The following is a 26,836-nucleotide window of genomic DNA, read 5'->3' as shown; positions in this document are numbered from 1 at the left end:
TGTAACCCCACCAGCCCTGCTAGGCCCCCTGACAATATGGGGCAATTTAGCATGGCCAAACAACCTAAGCTGCGCATCTTTGGACTGGGAGAGGAAACCGGAGCACCCGGAGGAAACCCACACAGATACGGGGGAAACTCCACACAGTCATCCAAGGCCGGAATTGAACCCAGATCCCTGGTGATGTGAGGGGACAGTACTAACTTACAGTGCCACCATGCCATCATGGCAAAAATCCCAGAATTCCCACACTGGAGCCCAGCATTTTCCACCTTCCCATGGGTGAGGTGGGGAGGTGGTGGAGAGCTGGAGCCAGGCCAGAGTTCACATATGCGCAATTTCCAGAGGCAACCAGTCACTTAAATCACCAACTGCCTCCAGTGAAGTGAAGAACAGGAATGCAGAATGTGCAGATTAAAACAGGAAAGAGGATGGAGGACTGAACTTGGTCAATTCTTAGGGATAGCCAGAGTACTCTGTTGGAGAGAGAGAGAGGACCCATCAATTTCTGATTAACTGCCTTAATTAAATAAATTTCGATTGAAGAACAACATTCCATTTATTATTGCAACTGCTATGGCCTAACTTAATATATTCTGACTGTACAAACTGATAGCTCCTTTGTAACTCCTCACAATCACCAAGGTCATAATTGCGTAAATTTCAGAATCAATAGTATATATATATATATATATGTATATATAATTCCTTCCATTTGATCGTTTTTACGGAGGTCTAAGTTAACTACATCTGCACTATTTATGTCTTTTCCGGCGATCACTTGCTAACGGGTATGATCGTCCAGCTAAGAAACTCTGTTTCCAGTCGTGGATTCTGTGTGGTTTATGAGCCTGATGTAGTTGCAACTTTGACCACACATTTGGCAACTGTTTCCAGGAGGTGGGTTCAGTCCTTGGAATCTGGATTATTGATATTCCTTTCTCAGGCTCCTTTTTCTGGGCCTCCTCTTGCCTTTGGGTGTCCTCGGAGAATTGTATCCCTTCAATCAGGAGGCTTCTCCAAGTCGATCTCTTTTGAGTAAGGGTCTCCCAGGCTTTGATGTGTATGTTGCATTTCTTCAGGGTATCTTTGAAGCGCTTCCTTTGCCCTCCTCTTGTTCAGGTGCCTTCCTTGAGCCAGGTGAAGAAGGTTTGCTTTGGCAGTCGGGACTCTGATGTCCTCCGCACATGGCTGGCCCAGTGGAGTTGGGTTTGGATTATCATGCTGGTTTTCTTTGCATGTTCAAGGGCGCTGATGTTAGTATGCCTGTCCTTCCAACTGATGTGATGAATCCATCTCAGACAGCATTAATGAACAAAGGACAGTACAGCAGGGAACCAGCCCTTCGGCCCACCAAGCCTGCACCAAACAAGTTGTCCTATCTAGATCAACCACCTGTATTCTTCTATGTCCTGCCTGTTCATGTGTCTATTCAGATAAGTCTTAAATGTCACTAATGTGCCTGCCTCAATCACCTCACTTGGCAGTGAGGTACCTCTCCAGGACCTTTCTGTGCCTGGTTCCCAGGTTCCTGAGCCATATAGAAGAGTTGGGAGGATGAGTGAACTGTACACGAGATCTTAGTATCAGTGCAGATGGCGTGGTCGTCGAAATCTCATCCTTAAATGTCCAAATGATGTGCTCGCAGATTGGATTTGATGTTGGATCTTCGCATTGATGTCAGCCCTAGATGAGGGGTCGTGCCCCAGGAAGGGGAAATGTTCCACAATTGAGAGGATTTATCTATTGATCTTAATGGAGGGAGAGACTGGATCTTGGTCAGGGGCAGGTTGGTAAAGAACTTAAGTCATCTTGACATTAAGGCTAAGACTGATTCTTCAGCTTGCTTCTGTAAAGGGATCAAGCATTGCTTGGAGATTCTCTTCCAAGAGCACGGAGGTGGCATGTCATCTGCATACTGAAGTTCCACAAGTGGTGTCAATGTCATTTTCAGCCTGGATTTCAACCGGGTGAGGTTGAAAACTTTCCTATCCATCCTGTAGATGATATCCACTCCTCTGTGAAGCTTGTCCTTGACAAGGTGAAGGATGAAGAAAGAGGTGGAGACAACGCATTCTTGCTTGACTCCAGTCTTGACCTCAGAGGTTTCTGTTTTACTTTCATTGATGAGGACTGACTGTCAGCGACACTGTGTTGTGGACGAGTTGGGGGATGTTGTTGAATTTCTCTGGACAGCCGGCCTTTGACCGGGCCTTCCATAGCATTTTCTGATTGGCTGAGTCTAAAGCTTTGGTCAGATCAATGAGGACCATGTAAGTTGGTTGATTTTGCTGCTGGCGTTTCTCTTGCAGTTGCCGAGCGGAGAAAATCAGGTCCGCTGTTCACCGGTTTAGTCACGCTGGCTTTCAAGTTGGATTAATTCAGAGACCAGGAGAAGATGGCTAGCGAGGATTTGAACGATGACCTCCCTCGCAATGGAGAGCAGATATATTCCTTGGTAGTTCCCACAGTCTTGATGTTGATAGTGATGATGGCATCTTTCAGGTCGGCAGGAATTTCTTCTTCCAGGTTTTCAGGAACAGCTGATGGAGATGACAGGTGATCTCTTTTCCTCCAAGTTTGAAAATCTGCTCTGGAATCCCTTCCACTCCCCCAGCTTTTCCATTCTTCATGTGTTTAATGGCAGCATCAACTTCATCCTGGCTTGGTGAGAGTCCAAGATCATCTTTGACGGGGAGTTGGGAAATTCCTCAAACTTGTCCTCATCTATGATTGTAGCATAGTTTAGGAGTTCCTTAAATGTTCTACCCATCGAAGGCTAGTGTTTTGCCTGCTTCTCAAAAGGCTCCCATTCTTACAAAGACTGGTTTGAGGCTTAAAGTGTTGGGTCCATATTTGCCTTGGTGGCACTGAAGAAGCCCTGGGTATTGTGCTTTTTGATGTGGAAATGCCGGTGTTGGACTGGGGTAAACACAGTAAGAAGTCTCACAACACCAGGTTAACGTCCAACAGGTTTATTTGGTAGCAAACACCAGTGGCATTGAACTTTAACCTGGTGTTGTGAGACTTCTTACTGTATTGTGCTCTTTAGCAAGGAGTGGCAGTTCCTTAGCTTTCTCAGTCCACTATTTGGTTCTTGATTTCCTATAGAGACATGGGGAGAATGTGCAAACTCCACGCACAATCACCCAAGGCCGGAATTGAACCAGATTTCTGAGGCTGTGAGGCAGCAGTGTTAACCACTCTGCCACCAGGCTGTCCCATGGAAGGGTTTGTACATTCCAGGTTCCGACATTGAGTTTAACTTGGATTTTCTAACTGAGAATGGATGCGGTTTTCCGGCCAGGTTGTAGATGGAGGAGACTATTTTTAGGGCACCTTTCTAACCCTGTCCCCTGAAAAGGGCTACTCAATCATGAGGAAAGCTGCTGAAATGCTTGCCTGTTCCTACTCCAAGAGCGAAATGACTGAATCAAGTTCCACCACCTAAGTGCTGGTCTGAAACTATAAGATGCTGCTTTCAGTGTAGAGTACATTGGAATGCTCACTAACATTCAACTGTGAAGGAACAATGTGATCTAATTACAACCCAATTATGGTCCAATAATTAAGGGGTAACTAAAATTCTAATCTTCAACTGCAAGATCACCTATTTTTCAACCAATTTAGTAAATGATTCTAAAATAGAAATGGAAGTTGCTCATTTGGGCAAACCTAGGAAACTAGCAAATGTTGGATCAATTGCTTCCAATCATTATGTACTCTGGCTAAATTTGAGAAATGTTGTACTTCATGGTTAATACATTTGTGATCTAAGAAATACCATAAACAACGCAACCATCATTTATTCAACAACCACCCTTCTGTAACCAACTCCTCCAACATCCCAGTTGACAAAGGCTCTGAAGCGAAATACCTTGGATGCTGGCAGTTGAAACAAGAACAGAAGAGGCTGGAAAAACTCAGCAGGCCTGGCAGCATCTACTAGAAAAGAAATATAGTTAACATTGAGTCCATAAAGTCTTCAACAGAATTGAAAGGAGGGAGAATGTGTTAGAACTGCTCTTCTACATACAGCTAATGGGAATGGTTTTCCTTGACTACCTCATCTAAGCCCGTGAATATCTTGCACACCTCTAACACATGTCCCAATCCTTTAATTAGGGCTTGATGATTTTTATTTAATGCCTATTTATTAAACAGTTAAACAGAATGGATTTAACAATTGATCGCCTAATGCATTACTGTCTTTGGAAGACAACACTCAGTACATGATGCTTGAAACAACATGACTTTGTTCAGATTTATACAAGACTATACCACTAGTGCATCAGATGGGAGCACAGCAATTGCCAGATACTGCATTGTTCAGTGACAGCAGACGCAGTGAATCGAATCTCATCTTTCCTAAGCATCTATTCAAAGTAAATGGGATGTAAATCACTTCCCTTAGCTGATCATGATGTCTTTCACAAAGTTGATTAGTAACATAGAAGATGGGAGCAGTTCATTTAGTCCTTTTTGCCTCCTCCGCCATTCATCATCATCATGGCTGATCGTCCAACTCAACAGTCTAATCCTGCTTTCTCTCCATAAAACTTTGATCCCATTTGCCCCAAGATTTGACCAGCTTCAGTCTTGTGCCTTGTGGCTGGGTGAATGCACCACTTAAACAGGAATTAACAATTCAGTGGCACCACACTGTAATGACTCAAGTTGTCATGTGGCTGAAAGGAACACGTTAAGGGATGATGATTCTGATCATTCCTGATCAAAGTGGTTCATTATCATGTTTGGGATGGACCAACATTTCTGTCATTATTAGTTTACTTCATTTCTCTGGTCTTTCTTTCTCTCTTTAAGTTGAAGGCGTAGATTTTTTTCTTTCCCCACACCTTCAGCATTAGGTTACATTGTTAAGCATGCTTGGATCCATGTGGAAAACAAAATGCAGAGTGGAATACACAGTCCATGTAAAGGACAGCAGCTTTACTCTCCATGTCTGGTGCCAGAATTGAATTCAGTATCTCTTTCGGCCAACCAAGGACAGAATGAGCTCCTGCACTGAATAATGTTCACCTGAAAAGTTGTTGCAATTCACCTGTGTAACTATAGCCCAGTGTGACTTGAAAGCTTGAGAGAGACAACTAAGGAAAACTGAATGTTTCTCCTGATCACCAAACATAAGTTAAAAGAAACACAAAAATTACTTGTCCTTGCTGGCTGAACTCCTGTCTGAGTTAGTCATTCTTCCAGTGTTTGATAATAGAAAATAGTCCCTGGTGGTCTGAGCTCTATACTTCAAACAGCCTTTGATTTTTAAAAAAAAAAATTCATTCGTGGAATATAAACGTCGCTGGCTGGCCCATTTACTGCCCATCCCTTGTTGCCCTTGGACAGCAGTTGAGAGTCAACCACATTGCTGTGGCTCTGGAGTACAGTCAGGTAAGGACATCAAATCTCCTTCCATGAACCAGAAGGGTTTTTTCCTGACTGTCGACAATCATTTAATGGTCATCAGTAGGTTCTTAATTCCAGGTATTTATTTATTGAATTCAAGTTCCAGTATCTGCCATGGTCCCCAGATCATTAGCTGAGTTTAATAGTCTAGCGAAAATACCACGAGGCCATCACTCTCCTGCATTACTGTTTCATTACTGTCAGTGAATCCTCTTAAAGCTTTTAATGCCTTGTTCAGTAAATTAAGGTTTTACACAGTTCCTTTCCAAAGTCAGTGGGGATAAGTCCAGGTTGATGTTAAATTGTTCTATTTATCAGATTATTCCCATGAAGCAAAACACATCAGTAATAATTGAATAACATCATGAATCAAGTGGTCCCTGACAAATCATCCCATATATAAAAAAAAAAGCCCCATTGATTGTGTTTCTACTCCACTTTATTAAATGCCACCAATCATATTGAGAGAACCTGAGACTTCAGCTAGGGTTCAGTTAAATAATCTGAAATGTAGGCACATTGCTTTTTTTTTGTGTATGTTCTGAAATGCACAGAATGGTCCTGTCTAACTATAATGAACAATTTGTTTTTGGATCAGAATCTTCCAAATGGCATGTGCATTAGGGAATTTTTAAATGTTTAATCATAGAATCATAGAAATCCTGCAGTGCAGAAGGAGGCCATTCAACCCATCGAGTCTGCACCGACCTCAATCCCACCCCATATCCGTACATATTTTACGCTCTAATCCCTCTAACGTATGCACCTCAGGACTCTAAGGAGCAATTTTTAGCATGGCCAGTCAACCTAACCCACACATCTTTGGACTGTGGGAGGAAACCGGAGCACTGGGAGGAAAGCCACGCAGACACGAGGAGAATGTGCAAACTCCACACAGACAGTGACCCGAGCCAGGAATTGAATCCAGGTCCCTGGAGCTGTGAAGCAGCAGTGCTAACCACTGTGCTACCGTGCCACCTGTTTGTGGGTCAGAAAATCCATTTATTCCTCAGATAAAGAACTGTTGATTAAATATAACCTGTTGGGGTGGTGAGAAGGGAATTTCCATTTAATATGATCTTGATGTTTCGATTGGGTGACACAATAGTTAGCACTGCTGCCTCACAGCTCCAGGGACTTGGATTCAATTCCCGGTTTGGGTCACTGTTTGTGTGGAGTTTGCACGTTCTCCCCATGTCTGCATGGGTTTCCTCCAGGTGCTTCGGTTTCCTCCCACAGTCCAAAGATGTGCGGGTTAGGTGCATTGGCCATGCTAAAATTGACTCTAGTGTTCCAGAATTGCGTAAATTAGAGAAGTTAGAGTACACATGTGGGGTTATGGGAATAAGGCCTGGGTGGGATTGTTGTCGGTACAGACTCAATGGGCTGAATGGCCTCCTTCTGCACTGTAGGGTTTCTGATTTCTATGATTGAAATACTTCTGGACCAGCAACCACTAGAAAAATATTGCAAACTGATGGAGGTGATTAATGAGCAACTTAAAATTTTAAAGTTTATTTATTAGTATCACAAGTAGGCTTCCATTAACACTGCACTGAAGTTACTGTGAAAATCCCCTTGTCATCACGCTCCGGGGCCTGTTCGGGTACACTGAGGGAGAATTTAGCATGGCCAATCCACTTACCCAGCACGTCTTTTGGACTGTGGGAGGAAACCGGAGTACCCGGAGGAATCCCACGCAGACATGGGTACACACTGTGCAGACTCCCCACAGACAGTGCCCCAAGCTGGGAATCGAATCCAGGTCCCTGGCGCTGTGAGCCAGCAGTGCTAACCACTGTGTCGCCATGCTGCCCTGGAGCTCCTTTGGTACCGGGAGGTTGTTACAGTGTAACCAATGGTGACGCGCTGTGGCATTCAGTTGACCAGCTGATCTGGTAGAAATAAGTAGCAGATGGGGATTGGGTGAGCATTTGTGGCCCAGTGGATGTGTAATGAAGTTTCTTTATTGAAACTTCATTTTGGATTTACTTTGAGAAGTTTTTTTTGTTTATTATTGCGTGCTACTGGAAGATTCTTACTGCTGGGTAAACAGAGGTAAACAAATTATTAAATGTTGACGTAAAAAGGGGATAATGTAATGCAATGCAATCAGTGGGGATTTTCGCTTTCATTCATATTTATTGTAAAGAAAGCTGATTGTATATTCAGTCTGCTGCTGCCAAAGCTTTTGTTTACTTTCCTGATTAGTTCTTTGATCCCAAATGGAACCTGAATTAAAAACCTTCTGTGTGCCAGGATCATGAAAACTAATCACTTGACTGGGATCGATGAGAGGGCAACACGGAAAGCCAGTCTACTTTTTCAACTAAATATTGTCAATTATGAAAATTCTCCCATCAGGACTTGCTCGGTTTAATTCGGCAGACCTCAATCTTGAGTAAATATGCCTTTGTTCAAGTTGCTTTGCTCTCTGCCTTTTTAATCATGTGACTCCCTAACAGTTCCATGAAACTGCCAGTCATGAATTCTTCTAATGCCGTGGACATGTTCCTCCCTCAAAACCTGCTGCAAAAGATAGATTAGGTTGTCTTTCATGCCAGCACTCTTTGTGGACTATTTCCATCTGCTGAATGCACCACATTTTCAACAGCATCTGCACCGCAAACTAATAGTTTAGAAAGTGTTTTGAAAGTTTGAAGTTTATTTATCAGTGTCACAAGTCGGCTTAAATTAACACTGCATTGAAGTTACCGTGAAAATTCCCTAGTCAGTACACTCCGGTGCCTGTTTGGGTACACTGGGGGGTTCACACAGTAACTTCATTGCAGTGTTAATGTAAGCCTGTTTGCGACAGTAATAAATAAACTTTAAAAAAAAACTTAAACTGATGATGCCTCAGAATTACTATGAGACAATTCATGTTAGCACTGCTACCTTGCAGCGCAAAAGACCCGGGTTCAATTCCAGCCTTGGGTGTCTGTGTGGAATTTACACATTCTCCCCATGTCTGCGTTGGTTTTCTCCAGTTTCCTCCCACACTCCAAAGATGTGCGAGTTAGGTGGATCGGCCATGCTGAGTTCCTCCTTAATGTCCCAAAATGTGTAGGTTAGATGGATTATCCATGGTAAATATGCAGGGTTTTGTGCTAGAACAGAGGGGACGGCCTGGATGGGATGATCTTTCGGGGAGCTGGTGCAGACTTGGTGGGTCAGTTGGTCTCTTTGTTCACTATAGGGATTCAGTGGATTCTATGCACATAGATTAGAAAGAATGTATGCTCAGGGTTTTCCATGGAACTGGTGGTTTGGACTCAAGTATTCTGAATAGTAGAACATTGGAGACTTCTACTAATTCACTTCTGCTGTGTACTGGAGAACAATTTCTCAGTATTTGATCTTAAATAAAAAAATTAATTGGGAAGAAATAAATTTTCAAGTGTAAACATCTGGAAATGAGTTGCAGCCTTAGCCTGGCATGTAAACTCCCTTATCCTTGTTGGAGCTTTGCCAGCTGTCAGACAGGGCTCCAGGTGGAGCAGTTAATGATGATAAAGTATTCTACTTCAAGTTGGAGGGTAGAAGGGAAATTTCTCTGTCAGTCAGTCAGTCAATTGCAAAGTGGCAATTAAGCAACCATGAAAAATTCTACTTCTCAAACCTTCCAAGTTGTGCTTCCATTGGTAATCATCTCACCTCTGAGAGGGTAGGGTCTTCGGATCCCATTCCAGAAACAGGAGCACGTATTGACCCTTCACTGCAATATTGAGGGAGTGTTGCACTGTCAATTATGTGCTCCTTAGGACTAGATATTAAACTGTTGGAGGTGCTGTCCTTTGGACGAAATATTAAAATGTTGGAGGTGCTATCCTTTGGATGAAATGTTAAACTGATTCCCAGTCAGACTCCTTAGATGAATGTAAAAGACCCAATAACATTTTGCAATGAGGAAATGGAGGAAGTTCTCCCTGATCATTATCCTGGTCAATATTTATCCTTCACTCAGCATCACTAGTGAGTCTCCCATTGCTGTTTGTAGGAGTTTACTGTCTGTAAATTGGCTGCAGAATTACCTGATATTATAACCATAACCGCTCGTTAAGAAAGTACTTAACTGGCTGCAGAACATTTTGCTACGTTCTATTATCATGAAATATATTGCTATATGAATGCAAGTCTTTGCTTTTCAAGTCAAAGGCAATACTAGTAAGTAAAAAAAAATGAGAAAAGTACCTCAGCATCATATTAGTGTTTATCAGGTCTCTGACATAAAGTGAGCTTCAGTCATTCCCATTTATATGTATCACATATTTAGCACGTCTCACTTTTACACAGCTTCAGCCCCACGTGTTCAAATAGGCTTGTGATAACTCCCATTTTTTATGAGAGTAAATCTCATTCCTTACAGTGATCTGATCTTGAGAACTATGTCATGGAAAGTATTATTAAATGAAATAAAATTCCTCTGTTCAGCAATGAGATATATTGAATGTCACTGGATTGTGGATTACAATTGTAGATATATTTTACATATGTATGTCTCATGTCTCAGTGGGATATATTGTAAAAATGAATATGAATGTTGCATACCAATATCTCTCGCCATGAGTCACCGTGCTGCTGTCAAGGTTCTATAGGATGCTAAATGATTCAAATTTGGGTGGATGTTGAAGCAGGGTTTATGAGTGGGATATTAACAATTTTAACAACAATCGCTGGTGGAGACTATTTCATGACTCCATACTTGCCAATGGTGCAACTGTTGGTGTGAGTCTTACAGGAGGTGATCTCCTAAGTGGCTGCCTCCGTGACTGCCAAGTATGGAGAGTGAGTGGATTCCAAGGCTGGGGATCCAATCAGAGGGTGTGCAGCCAGGATGACAGCCCCCCTCAGGAAACATGGACCCTGCTGTTTTAGGAGAGGGGCCATGGTGCCACCTCAATCCAGAGGTGCTTTCCAAATACATCAGGCTTTTAAAAATATTATCAGTTGTGGCCACTGCTGCCTGGCCACCGCAGTGGTGAGTAAGGCCCTGCTTCTTCCACCCTACATCCAGCAAGACAACTGAAGGTGTAAGTTCGTCCCTCTGACCCATCCTCACATCAAAGCTGCTTCTTCAGGGTCAGTAACTTTTCATCGCAAATAAAAACAGAAAATATTGGAATATCTCAGCAGGTCTGACAGTATCTGTAGCGAGAGAATAGAGCCAATGTTTCAAGTCTAGATGACCCTTCATCAGAGGTCAGCAACTTTCCACCCTTTGTGTCTCTGGTAAAGGGCTGAAATTTCACTCCTGCTGCATATAATGGCACATAAATCCCTTGGCTTGTTGCTGTCTGTAACCGATTCCTCTCGGAGGCTGTTACTATGCAACTCACTTCTGTCGCTGTTACCTCCAGTGCAACCTACTTCCATCTACATGTCATCTTCTGTGTATCCTCCTAATGTCTGCATGGTATCTTATGTATAACTCACTCCTCTGTGTAACTTTCCCTGTAACCTAGTTCAGTTTGCATTTTCTTCTAAGTTAACTTCTATGTGTTATCTTTTATACTACACATTGATCTGTTTATTAGCTTTGGTCTAACACATCCCTGTTATCCTGTACTTGGGAGTTATCCTTGGCTCAGTGTAGAACTATTGCCTCTCAGTTTAAATTTCAAACTTCCTCCACACACTTGAGCATTTCACTGGATGAGATATTAATCATAGAATCCCTACCTTTCACCACCTCCCCCTCCCCACCCCCAATCATCCCCGTAACCCTTTGCATTTACCATGGCTATCTACTTAACTTATAAATCTTTATCTTTGGACATTAAGAGGTAATTTAGCATGGCCAATCCACCTAACCCACACATCTTTCAACTATGGGGAGGAAACTGGAGCACTTGGAGGAAAACCATGCAGACACGGGGAGGATGTGCAAATTCCCCACAGATAGTCACCCAAAGTCAGAATTGAGCCCGGGTCCCTGGCGCTGTGAGGCAGCACTGCTAACCACTTGTCAGACTTCTTACTGTGTTAACCACTGTGCCACCCAGGTTTAACCTAGGTTCTGTTCACCATCTTTCACATGGATTTAAAAGATCTCATGTCACCGTTTGAACAAGATTAGGGAGTTCTTGCATCTTCACTAACATTTAGCCATAAACTATCACTAATAATAACAGATTTGTTTTGTCATTGAGATCATTATTGAGACCTGGCTCTGTGTGTGTGTGTGTGTGTGTGTGTGTGTGTGTGTGTGGTCCAGTTGTCACATTCCCTGACATAACAACAGTAACTCCATTTTTTGAAAGTATTTTGTGGCTGTGAATTGTGTTGATACATCTTTGAAGATTTAAGATGTGCTGTATAAGTGCAAGTTCTTCCTTAATCAGTCCAATAAGGTAAAATGCAATCTCTGCACCCTTGTGAATAATGTGGCATCTTTCTTTCCAGACTGACCTTGCTAACCTGTATATAAATGCTGGAGTCAAGAATGTGGGCACCGTATTCCTAATGACAGATGCTCAAGTATCTGATGAGAAGTTTTTAGTCCTGGTGAATGACCTGCTGGCATCAGGTGAAGTATGCTGTTCATTCTAAGGGTGGCATTTCTCTTTTTACAATGTTTTCATCCTCTTAGACAGCTTTTTCCCTTTTATGTGACCACCTACCAAAGAGAATGTATGGGTGGGCTTTTCTGAACCTTACCACCGGGGGAGAGGGGGGGATCTCCCGGTCTTGCCGAAGGCGACCCCTCCACCCCCCTCCCATCCACAGCGAGTTCCCCGATGGCAGGATGGGCAAGCCACGATAACATTGGCAGGACCGGAAGATTCTGCCTGCTAATAATAGTGAGCCGCCTCCGCTACCAGAAATCTGGGGATGCCAGAAATCTTATTTTAAGAGCGCAACACTATGTAAATATTAATGATCATTCTTTGTAAATGGTTTTTTTAATTCAATAATGCCATGAACCAACAAGTTCCTCTGAACACAGCTTGCTCAGGATTGGCAGTGTCGATAAGTGTAGCATTATTGGAAAATCAAGAGTTGACTGAAACAAATGTGTGTCCTGAAAGTAGGCTGTTCAAAAGTTACCGTACAAATGAACAATACGGCACAGGAACAGGCCCTTCAGCCCTCCGAACCTTCACCGATCATGATACCTGCCCAAACTAAAACTGTGTGCACTAACGGAGTCCACATCCTTCCATTCCCATCCTGTTCATGTATTTGTCTAGTTGCCCCTTAAATGTCGCTATTGTGCCTGTCCCATCACCTCCCTGGACAAGCGCGTTCCAAACAATCACCACCCTCTGTGTAAACAAAAAGAAACTTGCTTTGCACAACTTCTCTGAACTTTTCCCCACGGACCTTAAACCTATGTCCCCTACTACTTGACTTTTCTACCCTAAGAAAGAACATTCTGTCCATGCCACTCATAATCTTGTAGACCTCTATAAGGTCACTCCTCAACCTCCGTCATTCCAGTGAGAACAAATCGAGTTTACCCCCCTCCCCTCATAGTTAATATTCTCCAGACCAGACAACATCCTGGTAAACTTCTTCTGTACTCTCTCCAAAGCATCCAGATCTCTCGGGTAGTGTGGTGACTAGAATTGTGTACAATATTCTAAGTGAGGCCTAACTGAGGTTCTGTACAGCTGCTGCATGACTTGCCAATTTTTACACTCAATGTCCCGACCACTGAAGGCAAGCATCGATGGAATTTTTTTCTTATATGATATTATAAGAAATGCATTAGCCCACTTGTACAATACGCTGCTCAGGCTAAAATCACGGGCAAAGCAATGTTAGGTGGGATTTTCCAGCCATGCTATGATGGAAAAATTCCACCGGCTCAGTATTCATATTCACTAAAATTGGAAAGACACCATTTGAACGGGTTAGAAAAGGGAATTCAGATTAGAATGTGTACCAATCTGTAATGTAATTGCAGAGGACTAATGAGATCCTGAACCTTGAGAGAAAAGGTTGCATGGTTTGTGATTAATAGTTGAATTAGAAATAACATTATACTCTGTAAAAACAAACATTGTTAATATGTGTATAGGTGGATTGATAGCATTATTAGATCAGGATACTCCTGAGAAATATTCATATTAAAGATCCAAACCACAAAATTTTCATGCAATAGGTACAAACATTTTAAATCTAATTTACAGAAGTCTTTTTTTATTTCTAATATGTATACATTTACAATAATTAAAAAGTTATTTTGTTAGAAAACATACTTTGGTGTGACCTTTTTCTCATTTTTAATGGAAGGAGTTATACTGGAATGCTGGATTCTGGTTGGCGACACACGCACACCCATAAACACACCACCCAACCCCACACACGCACAGGTACACTTGCTCTCATCTCTCTCACACACTCTCACTCACACTCACACTCACACACACACACACACACACCCCTACCTCTCTCCAGGGGCTAGCTGCCTACTTAGCTCCTTCTCTGAGGCCCAACTTCTCGCCACGCCCATGCATCCTCTGAGACCGGACCCCTACAGCTCCTTCTCCGAGGACCACGCCTCCTACCCGACCACCTTCACTCCTTCTCCAAGGCTCTGCTCGTTCTCTGAGGCCTACATCCCCCAAAGTGCTGCTTATCCGAAGTCTGGCTCACTCCTCTCCGACCCCATTCCTCCTTGTAGGCCCTGCTACCCCCTTCCTTCTCTGAGGCCCAGCTCTGCTCATTTTCTGAGGCCTGGCTTGCTTCTCCCGCTCCCTCCTCTCACAGGCCCCGCTGCCTCTCAAAGGCCTCACACTCACCCTGATCTCAAAATTTAAGTTGTTTCCACTTGATCTAACCAGAGATTGGATTCTCGAGAAGCCAGTATCTGAGTGGATGAGCTGAAAACAGCATGAAATTCAAATTGTATCAATTAGCTGGGCCTGCCACATAACTCTGGCTGAAGAATCCATTTTGGGGAACCTCACCCAGAAGGAAAATAACAGTTTGGATCAGTATTCTTGCTTCTCAGTTTTACTGGTGCTCCATTTTCAAGTATATAAGACTGGTTCAGACCAGAATTCTTATTTTCTCATTTTACTGATTTTTGTCTTCTGGGTGGATTAGATCACAGGTGGGTAGACTGTGGAAGCGACATTTTCCATGATGTGTACTTTGATAGTTGACTGAAGAAAGTGCAAATTGTACCAGGAGACAGGAAATGTCAACAGTCGGCATTTAAATCCTCCGATCGATTGGATCGGTTCAGGTTCTGGGAAAATTATTGCTAACGTTGTCTTGAGAAGTAATATAGGTACTGCATTAATGGCACATTTAATGAATTAAGTGCCCTGACCGTTTGTTAGTTCCAACATTTTATTTTCGAGGCACAAAACCTTTCTTTTGTGTAATAGTAGCAATCTTTAAAACAAAAGCCAATTTAATGTAGACTTAAAAAAACTATTGCCTTAATGATTTCATACTGAATGCCTGCACAAAAAAGTTTCAAACTCTGAAACTCCATACAAAACAAATGTTGTTAATAATGTAATCAAACAGCCAATGGTGACTTTAGTGGTTATTTTAGTGTGTGTGCACGTGTGTGCGAGTGCCCTCCCTCCCTCCCGCCTGCCCTCCCTCCCTCCTGCCTGCCCTCACTCCCTCCCTCCCTCCCTCCTGCCTGCCCTCCCTCCTGCCTGCCCTCACTCCCTCCCTCCCTCCTGCCTGCCCTCCCTCCCTCCCTCCTGCCTGCCCTCACTCCCTCCCTCCCTCCTGCCCTCCCGCCCTCCCTCCCTCCCTCCTGCCCTCCCTCCCTCCCTCCCTCCTGCCTGCCCTGCCTGCCCTCCCTCCCTCCCTCCCTCCTGCCTGCCCTCCCTCCCTCCCTCCCTCCTGCCTGCCCTCCCTCCCTCCCTCCCGCCTGCCCGCCCTCCCTCACTCCCGCCCGCCCTCCCTCACTCCCGCCCGCCCTCCCTCACTCCCGCCCGCCCTCCCTCCCTCACCCCCGCCCTCCCTCCCTCACCCCCGCCCTCCCTCCCTCACCCCCGCCCGCCCTCCCTCACCCCCGCCCGCCCGCCCTCCCTCACCCCCGCCCGCCCTCCCTCACTCCCGCCTGCCCTCCCCCCCTCCCGACCTCCTTCCCCCCCTCCAACCTGCCTGCTGTCCCTCCCTTCCTCCCTTCGCCCCATCCCCCCTCACTCCCATCCCTCCCCCCTCCCTCCCATCCCTCCCCCTCCCTCCCCTCCCTCCCCTCCTGCCGCCCCCCCCTCTCCCTGCCGCCCCCCCCCTCTCCCTGCCGCCCCCCCCCTCTCCCTGCCGCCCCCCCCCCTCCCTGCCGCCCCCCCCCCTCCTGCCGCCCCCCCCTCCCTGCCGCCCCCCCCCTCCCTGCCGCCCCCCCCCCTCCCTGCCGCCCCCCCCCCTCCCTGCCGCCCCCCCCCTCCCTGCCGCCCCCCCCCCTCCCTGCCGCCCCCCCCCCCTCCCTGCCGCCTCCCCCCTCCCTGCCGCCCCCCCCCTCCCTGCCGCCCCCCCCCCTCCCCTGCCACCCCCACCCCTCCCTGCCGCCCCCCCCCTCCCTGCCGCCCCCCCCCTCCCTGCCGCCCCCCCCTCCCTGCCGCCCCCCCCTCCCTCCCTCCCTCCCTTCCCTCCCTCCCTCCCTTCCCCCCTCCCTCCCTCCCTTCCCCCCTCCCTCCCTCCCTTCCTCCCTTTCTTCCTTCCTTCCTTCCTTCCTTTCTTCCTTTCTTTCTTTCTTTCTTTCTTTCTTTCTTTCTTTCTTTTCCTTCCTTCCTTCCTTCCTTCCTTCCTTCCTTCCTTCCTTCCTTCCTTCCTTCCTTCCTTCCTTCCTTCCTTCCTTCCTTCCTTCCTCCCTCCCTCCCTCCCTCCCTTCCTTCCTCCCTTCCTTCTCCCTCCCTCCCTCCCTCCCTCCCTCCCTCCCTCCTTCGCGCCTGCCTGCTGTCCCTCCCTTCCCCCTCCTTCCCTCCCTCGCTTCCCCCCTCCCTCCCTCCTTTACCCCCCCTCCCTACACCCCTCCACCTAGTGTCCCAGATATCCTCTATTTGTGTTCAAATATCCATCATCCATTTTCCCTGCACAATGTAATTAACATTAACAATCCTTAACAATGCAGCTGCCATTAACAGTATAATTAATAAGATATTGATAATTCAAGCAAACCAATGTATGGCAACATTTGCCCTCCATGAGAGTAAATAGTTCCAATTAATTTTCCTCATCTTATTTCCATAACACTCCAAACCCTCTTCCATCACACATTCTGGCCATTATATTTCATTGGGCATGTCTCACCGTCACCTCCCCAAGGACAATTCGAGATGGGTGATAAGTGCTGGCCCAGCTAGCAACACCCACTTGGTATTAATGATTTAAAACAACAGATGAGAGCCAGATGTTGAAGGCAGTGAGAAGAATTATATCTTGCAGGATGTTATTGTGCATTCATTGTGTTTCTGGTGCTTTGAGAAACAAAGGAATGGATGTGCTTCATATGATGGGCAGGAAAAGCCTGGGTGGTCCCCTCAGCTCTTCCAGACACTCTTGATGATTGAATAGTCGAACAATTTCCCAGGAATGGTTAAAGCACAACTGGGAACAATCTGGGGTTGATTTTGGGGGGTGAAAACATCCCTGCTATAATTAAATTTGAATGATGATTTTGGAACCATTGTTACATAAACCCATCTGGTTCAGTGATGTCCTTAAGGTGAGGAAATCTGCTGTCCTTACCTGGTCTGGCCTACGTTTAACTCCAGATCCACAGCAATATGATTGACTCTTAAATGTCCTCGAAAATGACAATGAGCAATAAATGTTGGCTCGGCCAGCAAAGCCCACATCTCATGAACAAATTAAAAAAGTAAAATTCTCTCTGAACTCCTCAGATGGTTGACCCTTGTCCAGGAAATCACATTGACCCTGCCTATTAATCCATTTCTACATGCTACAGCCTCTGATCCAGTCACAAACTGGTCCAGCTCCCTTCTTGAAACAAGAACTCTGTTTTTTTTTTAACTGAACCTTATCTATGACAATTGAATTGTTTCCCAGGAATTGTAAATACAATTGCTTGCAAGAATGAAAATAATGTGCTGTGAGTGTATTGATTAGAGTAAATACACAAAAGAAAAGTTGAATTGTGTGGCTTGTTCTGTCTTCATTGATGCAATTGCGTAAGCAGGGCTGAGACAGTGTTAGATTTTATTGGCAAATGACAGTGGCAATAAAGTACACAGTTCAAAATGCCATCACATGTATCACTTTGATTTGTGTGACTCCCATTCTATCTTCAGTGCTGTCTCTGTAAGGTGCCCTTGGGCAGAGAGCCATTGTAAATGAACTTTCCATCTTAACTGCATAAATATCGCTTCATAAATAAGTAAATGCAAATTGCTTTGTCTCCTCCAGCAAAAAGATCTTCGTACTGAATGAAGAATGGGCACTGCGTAATTTTAATGGGTGCCAGAGAATGTGTTTTGCGTTTTGTTCGTCAAGAGTCAGTATTGATGATTATTGAATGTTATTTTGTACAAATTTCCTAATGGGTTCTTTTACTCCCTCCAACCCGCCCACCACCCCACAGGCGAAATCCCTGATCTCTTACCCGATGAAGAAGTGGAAAACGTCATCAACAGTGTGCGGAATGAGGTCAAAGGGCAGGGATTGATGGACACCCGGGAAAATTGCTGGAAGTTCTTCATTGATCGTGTCAGGAGGCAACTAAAGGTAATTCCCAAACCAAAGGACGTCCCTTTTCCATTCATTTCTGGTTCCAAAGTTGCCCCGACATTCGAAAGTTTGTTGAAAGACTGCAAAAATTCTAATGGACTGCGCTGATTCTTGCCAGAGCTTGAAATTTCACTATTAGTGCTAAATCCTGTACACAACAAGAGGAATTGAAGGCTCAATTTGGGCTGTCAATTTATTACGAGTTAATGCAATATTAATGTTCTGCCGTCAGATGTCATTATCGGGTTTCATGCAATGACGTTCAAGGGTAAACTCTATTAACTAAATCATTTCTTACTTCACTTTGGAGACTGTGAACCCAATATTTGATTAATGTACAGATCTAAATCTACTCTTTAGTTGCAGATCCTGAAACATATTGATGGTTGGAGGCAATGCATGATGACAGAAGTGTTAATACATTCATGGCATTTATGGACTGAGGGTCTGTTATTTTAACATTTCCTTTCACTTCCTAAGTATATTCTAATCAAATTTATCTAGGAAGATGCAATACATCATTTCGCTCATTTCACTGCTAATTTCAAAGGCACAATAAAAAGGGGACAATGTTCTGAAAATAAAATTCATTTTCTTTTGAGTTGGCAATGAATTCACATTACAAGTCATATCATAGAATCCATACAGTGCAGAAAGAGGCCATTTGGCCCATCAAGTCTGCACCGCATCCCCAACAGAGCCTCCCATCTAGTAGCCCCGCATATTTACCCCACTAATCCCCTTAACCTGCACATCTCCGGGCACTGAGGAACAATTCAGCATGCAGAGTCCACCTAACCTGCACATCTTTGGACTGTGGGAGGAAACCCATATAGACACGGGGAGAACATGCAAACTCCGCACAGTCACCCAAGGCTAGAATTGAACCCAGGTTCCTGGCGCTGTGAGGCAGCAGTGTTAACCACTATGCTGCCCTATCTGCGAGGTACTGCTGTTGTATTTTAGAATTTGTGTGTCTGCATCAGGCATAGCAACAGTTAACTCAGAAAATAGACTATGTTGTATGTTAGAGTCCAAAAAGTTCTCAAATGCTTTATTCTACCTCTCAAAGCAAAAACTGACTGAACCAAGATGAAATTCAATTCTTATTTAGGATGAGAAAAGGCTGTTCTCTTTCCTGAATCTCTCTTTGTTTATGAGTAGGACTAGATGCACTATGACAGGGTCTTTGAGAAGAATTTTTGTAACCCAGGGTGACGAGGCTTATTCAGTGATCATCAGTTTTGTGCCTTTGGGTTGACATTGATTTATGTCATAGCTCACTAAGGAAGAGCTTGATTAAAGTGAGTGACTTCAGGTCACTGCTGTGTAAAGTTCTCTGTACAAGTCTGCAGGTTGACACCCTGGGGTTCATTTTTTTAAAACTTCAGAAATAATCAGACTTTAGCAAACCAAGATAATTTATCCCTTTTATCTTTGGCTTATGACTAATTGCTCCTAAGGCTTCCAGCTAATTTCTGTAATAGCACTTCAGAGCCCATCCAAGCTTGTCAAAAAGAAATATCTTTGTACCTGGAATTTCTCTCTTGACTTTAACCAACTGATTATGGATTTGATACGTAGAGAAAGAGGGATATCTGACATCTGAGGGCTTGATTCACGTGAAGTTTGGAAGTATCTGTGGTCCTTTAAAAATGGTGCATAGAACTTGGGTATGAAATCCTGCTCCAGTTTCCCATTGATCCAGTTTTCTTCTGACAGGAAAAGCATGATTTACACAGAAATCCAAAACTCAGCAGAGAAACCTAGTGTTGAATTCAAATAGACCCTATTTTAACAGTTCCACTGGCCTTAACCCACCAATGTGGGACACACAAATTGATACAGTAGGCTGAACTGCACTTAATGAGTGGATAAGGTGTCATGATCTAAAGTTTTTGTTTTAAATCCCCTGCTCTTTGAACTTGAAGAAAAAGGCTTAAACAGACAGTGAGAGGCTTAAAAAGGAATATCATCTACTGGACTGCTTTGAATAACGGGCCATCTTAGAGAAAGACATGACCAACTTATCAACTGTTTCATTTGAGTTATTCGCTGAAATTTTTCAAGGACTGGTATTATGTAATTATGAATGCTTGGCAGAGTTTCATTAGCTTTAATTATTTCAGTAGGAGTTCTGAAGTCATAGTCTGCTTGACAATTTAAAGCAGCTATTAAATGATTAGCTGCCTTTGTGGGCAAGGCATTGAATTGTGTATGTTTTGTATACAAGATTAACTACTTGAGATTTAAAAGCATTGAACATGAATTGGAGGTTTTTCTCAGTTAACTCTGTGCACAGGCGAGCAGTTTTTAATTGTTGGACATTTGTTTGTTCTCATCTCCACTTGTCTCCTGAGGACTGCCCATGGAAGACACTGGGTGAGTGGTTATGAAAGTGGCATGCAGAGTTTGAAGGTTATGAGGTGGTTGAGGGCATGAGTTGCCTGGAGGTGACTGGTGGCATGAGGAGTGAGTGAGCTTTGAGGGGGTGTGAGGTATGAGGGCTAGAAGAACGAACATGACACAGTAAATTCCCAGGGAATAACCAGCCTTGGCACTTGCCCACTTCTGTGACCATCTCCAGTCTGATTCTGGTCTTAGCGAGCCCAACTTTGTCCCTGCTCTGCCTGCCCAGAGTGAAAATTGTGTCTAATGGAATGGTTTAAATCGGGGTGGGAAATAGAATAGCTTGAACTCCCCATCTTGGCAGCAAAATTGGATACAAACTGTAAAAATGTTTTCTAAATTTATAACCTTGAAATGGGCAGCAGGGTGGCACAGTGGTTAACACTGCTGCTTCACTGTGCCAGGAACCCGGGTGCGATTTCAGCCTTAAGAGACCTGTGTGGAGTTTGCACAACCTTCCAACTTTCTGTGTCTTTCCTCCAGGTGCTCTGGTTTCCTCCAACAGGCCAAAGATAGGTGCAGGTTAGGTGGATTAGCTATGGTAAATGTGTGGGATTAGGGGAGGGGGGAGGAGGATGTGTCTGGGTAAGATGCTCTGTTGGTGAGTCAATGCAGATCCGATGGGCTGAATGGCCTCCTTCTGCACCGTAGGGATTCCCTTGATTTGGAGAAATAAAAATAGCTGTTTGTATTTTGAAAGGTTAAATTATTTGTAATCCGATTATTTGAAATAGAATATGCTGAAAACAAGCTTAACTGTGGGGAAATGTTAGAGTTAATAGTGAAATGAGACAATTTCTTTCTAACTATATAGTTCTATGGTTCATTAACAGTCATAGAGCCTATTCACTACCTGTTCTGTACAGAGAACTGAAAACTGCCAGTCCTGTCCATCAATCAGTCTGCCTTTCACACATAGAACAAATGGTCATACGCTACTATATAATTTTGGAATTTGTACGGATTGGGGCGGCACGGTAGCACAGTGGTTAGCACTGCTGCTTCACAGCTCCAGGGACCTGAGTTTGATTCCCGGCTCAGGTCACTGTCTGTGTGGAGTTTGCACATTCTCCTCGTGTCTGCATGGGTTACCTCCGGGCGCTCCGGTTTCCTCCCACTGTCCAAAGATGTGCAGGTTAGGTTAATTGGCCATGCTAAAATTGCCCCTTAGTGTCTTGAGATGTATAGGTTAGAGGGATTAGTGGGTAAAATATGTAGGAATATGGGGGTAGGGTGTGGGTGGAATTGTGGTCAGTGCAGACTCGATGGGCTGAAGGGCCTCTTTCTGCACTGTAGGGTTCTATGATTCTATGATCTATGGTTAAGATGTTTTACATCGCTGATCCAAGACTGGGAAATGATGTTTGCAAAACTGTAAGAGTTAATGAGCTGGGATGGTCTTTAAATCAGTGCAATTATTAATTGCAGACTAAAAATTACCACTTGATCAATAACATTGAAAACAGCAGCACATCTTCTGTAATAAAGGCAAATACTGCGGATGCTGGAATCTGAAACAAAAACAGAAAATGCTGGGAAAACTCAGCAGATCTGACAACATCTGTGGAGAGAGAGAATAGAGCCAACGTTTCGAGTCTGCTGTGGGCTAGAAACACAGCTATATATCCTGTCTGCTGAACACAAGTTTTGACGTGTTGTCGTTGTCTCTTAGGTGGCTTTGTGTTTCTCGCCCGTCGGTAACAAGCTGCGCGTTCGCAGTAGGAAGTTCCCTGCTGTGGTGAACTGCACTGCAATAGACTGGTTCCACGAGTGGCCCCAAGATGCCCTGGAGTCTGTCAGCCTGCGATTCTTACAGGAGACCGACAATGTTCATGTAAGACGCTTATGAGTAGTTACACGTTGAGTGAAGTCTGCCGGGTGCATTGCACAGTCAGTGCTAAAACTTGGGCCTTTCTCTCAGGAGCTGGGCACCAAGTTTCCAAATGCAAATCAAGTCACGATGAACAGAAAGTTGTCATTTTTATTATCCACCATGGAAGGGCCAATGTTAATCAGATTGAGTAATTGATTCAGAACTGCAGTAAATTCTACTGATGAATAATAAAATGTTCACCACGATCTCCTGTCACTTCACTGCATTGAGACTAGAACAATTTATGCAGATTTATTTATGGATAAAATCATGGGCCTCAGCAGAAAGATAGGCATTAAACCATGTACGCTATATACAAACAGTGTTAGATTGTCAGTAATTCATACAGCTCCAAGAACAATAGGATCCCTACGTGCAGAAGGAGGCCATCTGGCCCATCAAGTCTGCACCAACTCTCCAAAAGAGCATCTTACCCAGGCCCACCTTTCCCTACCCTATCCCTGTAACCCTATGCATTTACCATGGCTAATCCATTTAACACATCTTTGGACACTAAGGGGAAATTTAGCACGGTCAATCCACCTAACCATTGAACTGTGGGACAAAACTAGGGTACTCCGAGGAAACCCACGAAGAAACGGGGAGAATGTGCAAACTTCACACAGACAGTCACCCAAGGTTGGAAATGAACCCGGGTCCCTGGTGCTGTGAGGAAGGAGCATTAGCCTCTGAGTAAACTCATAAAAATACTGATATTAAGTATATTCTTTTGAAACTCCTTTTGCTCCTGTGAAGTCACTGGTAGCCTGAAGATTATTAGATAGTCCCTGGACTTTTTAATGAAATTTGCGCAGTTTCTTTTGCAGCTATCAGTTGGGGGGGGGGAGAAAAATAATGGCCTGAACACTTGGCCACGAGTGAGTGAATATCCTCTAGGTGGTGTTCACACTTTCCCTGAAGCTCTGATCATTAAAACACATCAATGGAGCATGTTACATTTTTAATCAGCTAATGCCAAGCAGAAGATACGTAAGATCTCTTTATGGACAATCCCCTGGAAACAAGTGATTAGTTATAGTTTGAACAGAGCAATAAGGATACAAAACATCAAAAGTATTCACATTGCATTATAAACCATTAGTGAGACCACATTTAAGATGATATGTATAGGTTTTGTAAAAAGAATGTTGGAGGGATACAGATGTGAACCACCAGAATTTTGGGGGGATGGAAGATTTAGATTTTGTGTAGCTATTATATAAAATGATCATGTTCTCAATGTTCTGTCACACTACATTCTGCATCCCCCCTTTCCTTCTCTATGTATGGTATGCTTTGTCTATATAGCATGCAAGAAACAATACTTTTCACTGTATACTAATACACGTGACAATAATAAATCAAAGCAATGGAAAAGAAAAGGGTGGGGTGGCATGGTGGCACAGTGGTTAGACCGCTGCCTCACTGAGCTAAGGACCTGGGTTCGATTCCCGGCTTGGGTCACTGCCTGTGTGGAGTCTGTATGTTCTCCCCGTGTCTGCATGGGTTTCTTCCGGGTCCTCTGGTTCCCTCCCGTAGTCCAAAGATGTGCAAGTTAAGTTGATTGGCCATGCTAAATTGACTCCTGTGTCAGGGGGATTAGCAGGGTAAATAAGTGGGGTCACGGGAATATGGTCTGGGTGGGATGGTGGTTGGTCCAATCTCAATGGGCCAAATGGCCTCCTTCTACACTGTTGGAATTCTATGACCAGGGATGTGATTGCTGCTTTTAGGATGATCAGCTGTTTTTTAAGGGGAGGCGATGGCCCAGTGGCATTATTGCTGGACTGTTAATCCAGAAACTCAACTAATGTTTTGAGGACTCGGCTTTGAATCCCATTGAAGTCAGTAAAATAAAAATGGAATTAATAATCTACTGATGACCGTAAACCCATTGTCAATTGTTGGAAAAACACATCTAGTTCACTAATGTCCTTTAGGGAAGAAAATCTGCTGTCTTTACCTGTCTGGCCTACATACAACTCCAGACCCACAGCAATGACTCTCAGCTGCCATTGGGCAGCTAGGGATGGGTAATAAATGCTGGCCAGCCAGTGATACCCATGTCCCATGAATGAATGAAAACCATATTGTCCAGAACCAGAAAGGAACTTCAAAGAAGTTAAACACAAAGTTAATCAGTGGACACCTCATTTCATTGAATGAGCGCTTAATTTATGGAGCACAGGAGATGGTGGAAGCAATATTGATTCATTCAAATGCAAATTATGTAATGATTTTTTTCAGGAAAGAAACATTTTCGATACAGTTTTAGATAATTTGAGACATGCAGAATGCATTATTTATCCTGCCATGGGATGTGGGCATCTGGCAAGGCCAGTATTTGTTGCAAGTCCTTAACTGCCCTTGAACTGAATAGTTGCTCAGCCATTCCGAAGTGCAGTGCTGTGGATTTGGAATCATGTGTAGGCCAGACTGGGTAAGGATGGCAGATTTCCTTCCCTAAAGGAAGTGAGTGAACCAGATGGGTTTCTAGGGCATCGACAAATTTCATGGTCGCTATTCCTGAGACTAGTTGTTTAATCCCAGATGTTATGAATTGATTTGAAATTCCCCCCACCCCCCCACCCTTTACCCACATGAGAATTAGCCATGGCCCTCTGGATTACTCGTCCAGTGACATTACTATTACGCAGCAGTCTTCCTAGATCTTCCCACTAATGGGATTTTCTAGAGAAAAGCAAATTTGCATTGACATGCCAAAGGCACACAAAGCTGAAGCCATGTTTAGTTTGGATTTATTTTATCTAAATCATTGAAACAAACGTAACTACTCCTGCTTTTCTCACACTTTTAATCAATATAAACATTTATAATAATCACATTGTGTTTTACAGTCTTTTATTGATTGTATCTTTTGATATCAGCCCTATATCTCATGGTTATGTTCTACCATAGCTTAAACGTATTGGTAACATATCTAAATTTCAATGTTGAAAATAGTTAACAAAATAATGATTTGAGTTCAGAAGATGGACACGTATTGTGATTTATTCTTTGAAGGAAAATTTACTTGGTTTGAATTAATTTCTCTTTCTACATTATGGTGGAACGGTGGATCCAGGTCCAATTCCCTGCTTGGGTAACTGTGTGGCGTTTGCACGATCTCCCCGTGCCTGCATGGGTTTACTCCAGGTGCCCTGGTTTCCTCCCACAGTCCAAAGATGTGCAGGTTAGGGGGATTAGTGAGGCATTTACATGGGATTACAGGAATCGGGCCTGAGTAAGAAGCTGTATCAGAGATTCGTTGCAGACTTGGTGGGCCAAATAGCCTCCTTCTTCACTGTAGGATTCTGTGATTAAAATAATTGGTCTAATATCGTGAACGTCTGTTTATCTGGATCCCGGTGTATCACTGTCTGTGCTGAGTTGTGTGGAAGGTACAGCACTGTGCTCGAGCAAAGAATTAAAATACCAGCATTTTTAAACATCCGACGATGGTTGTTCTAATTATTTCCCAATTTAAAAAAATAACATCAATAATGTCTCAATCTCCCATCGAGCACTGCTTGCAAATGGTGCTGTTCTGTAATTTAAAACAAAATTGTGTTGTCTTTTGTATATGTTTTGACAAAGCAGGATGTCTTCTTTGTGATTCGTAGTTGTGAATGCATTGTGCTTGTGTTTGTAAATGCCAATCATTAAGTAGTTTTGTCTCTAACGATATTTTTATTGACAGTGTAGAAATTCTCTACCTTCTGTGCCCAGAAAGTACTGTCAATACAATAGTTTCTTTCATGACTTTACTTTCTCTCTTTCAGCCTGAAATAAAGGAATCTGTCAGCAAATTTATGGCATACGTCCACGTTACTGTCAATGAGACATCCAAGTCTTACTTGGTGAATGAGCGGCGCTACAATTACACCACGCCCAAGTCGTTCCTCGAACAGATTAGGTTGTACCAAAGCCTGCTGGCTAAGAAAAGCAAACAGCTCACTGCCAATATGGAACGTTTGGAGAATGGACTGGAGAAATTGAACAGTACATCGGCACAGGTAAAGCACCATCTCGATATGCTTCACCTATAAAGCCAGGATGATTGCTCCTTCACAGTGATGTTAGGTGGACTGTTACCTGTGTTGTATTCTTTGCAAGTTCAGTTGCATACATCTGACAGACATGTACTGATTGGTAACCTGAATGCTCTCCTGCTTCTGAAGTGGATTTAGGGAGTTGTTACAGAGGCTTTTTTGGAAAAAGGCATCATTTTTGTAGATAGTTCTTTTCTTGACGTGCCTTGGGGCAGGATACAAAATGTTGCCAATCATCATAAAGTCCGACAGTGCAGAAGGAGGCTATTCGTCTTATCGAGTCTGCACTGACCAAAATCCCACCCAGCCCCTATCCCCGTAACCCTGTGCATTTACCCTAGCTAGTCCTCCTGACACTAAGGAGCAATTTAGCATGGCCAATCCACCTAGCCCGCACATCTTCGGACTGTGGGAG

At 43.9% G+C, this 26,836-nt stretch overlaps 1 protein-coding gene across 1 annotated transcript in view; it reads left to right on the top strand.

Moving 5' to 3' along the window:
• Positions 1-26,836, top strand: part of dnah9 (dynein, axonemal, heavy chain 9) — a 521,732-nt gene that overhangs the window by 252,514 nt on the left and 242,382 nt on the right. Inside the window, exons 45-48 of the mRNA XM_080209043.1 lie at positions 11,827-11,950; positions 17,942-18,084; positions 22,169-22,330; positions 26,152-26,385. Of these exons, the coding sequence (XP_080065169.1) occupies positions 11,827-11,950; positions 17,942-18,084; positions 22,169-22,330; positions 26,152-26,385 (663 nt within the window). The remainder of the gene's footprint in view (positions 1-11,826; positions 11,951-17,941; positions 18,085-22,168; positions 22,331-26,151; positions 26,386-26,836) is intronic.

Source organism: Carcharhinus amblyrhynchos, chromosome 21 (genome assembly GCF_965287045.1).
Source record: "Carcharhinus amblyrhynchos chromosome 21, sCarAmb.v2.hapA, whole genome shotgun sequence".
NCBI lineage: Eukaryota > Metazoa > Chordata > Chondrichthyes > Carcharhiniformes > Carcharhinidae > Carcharhinus > Carcharhinus amblyrhynchos.
This window is presented reverse-complemented; position numbering and strand designations above follow the sequence as displayed.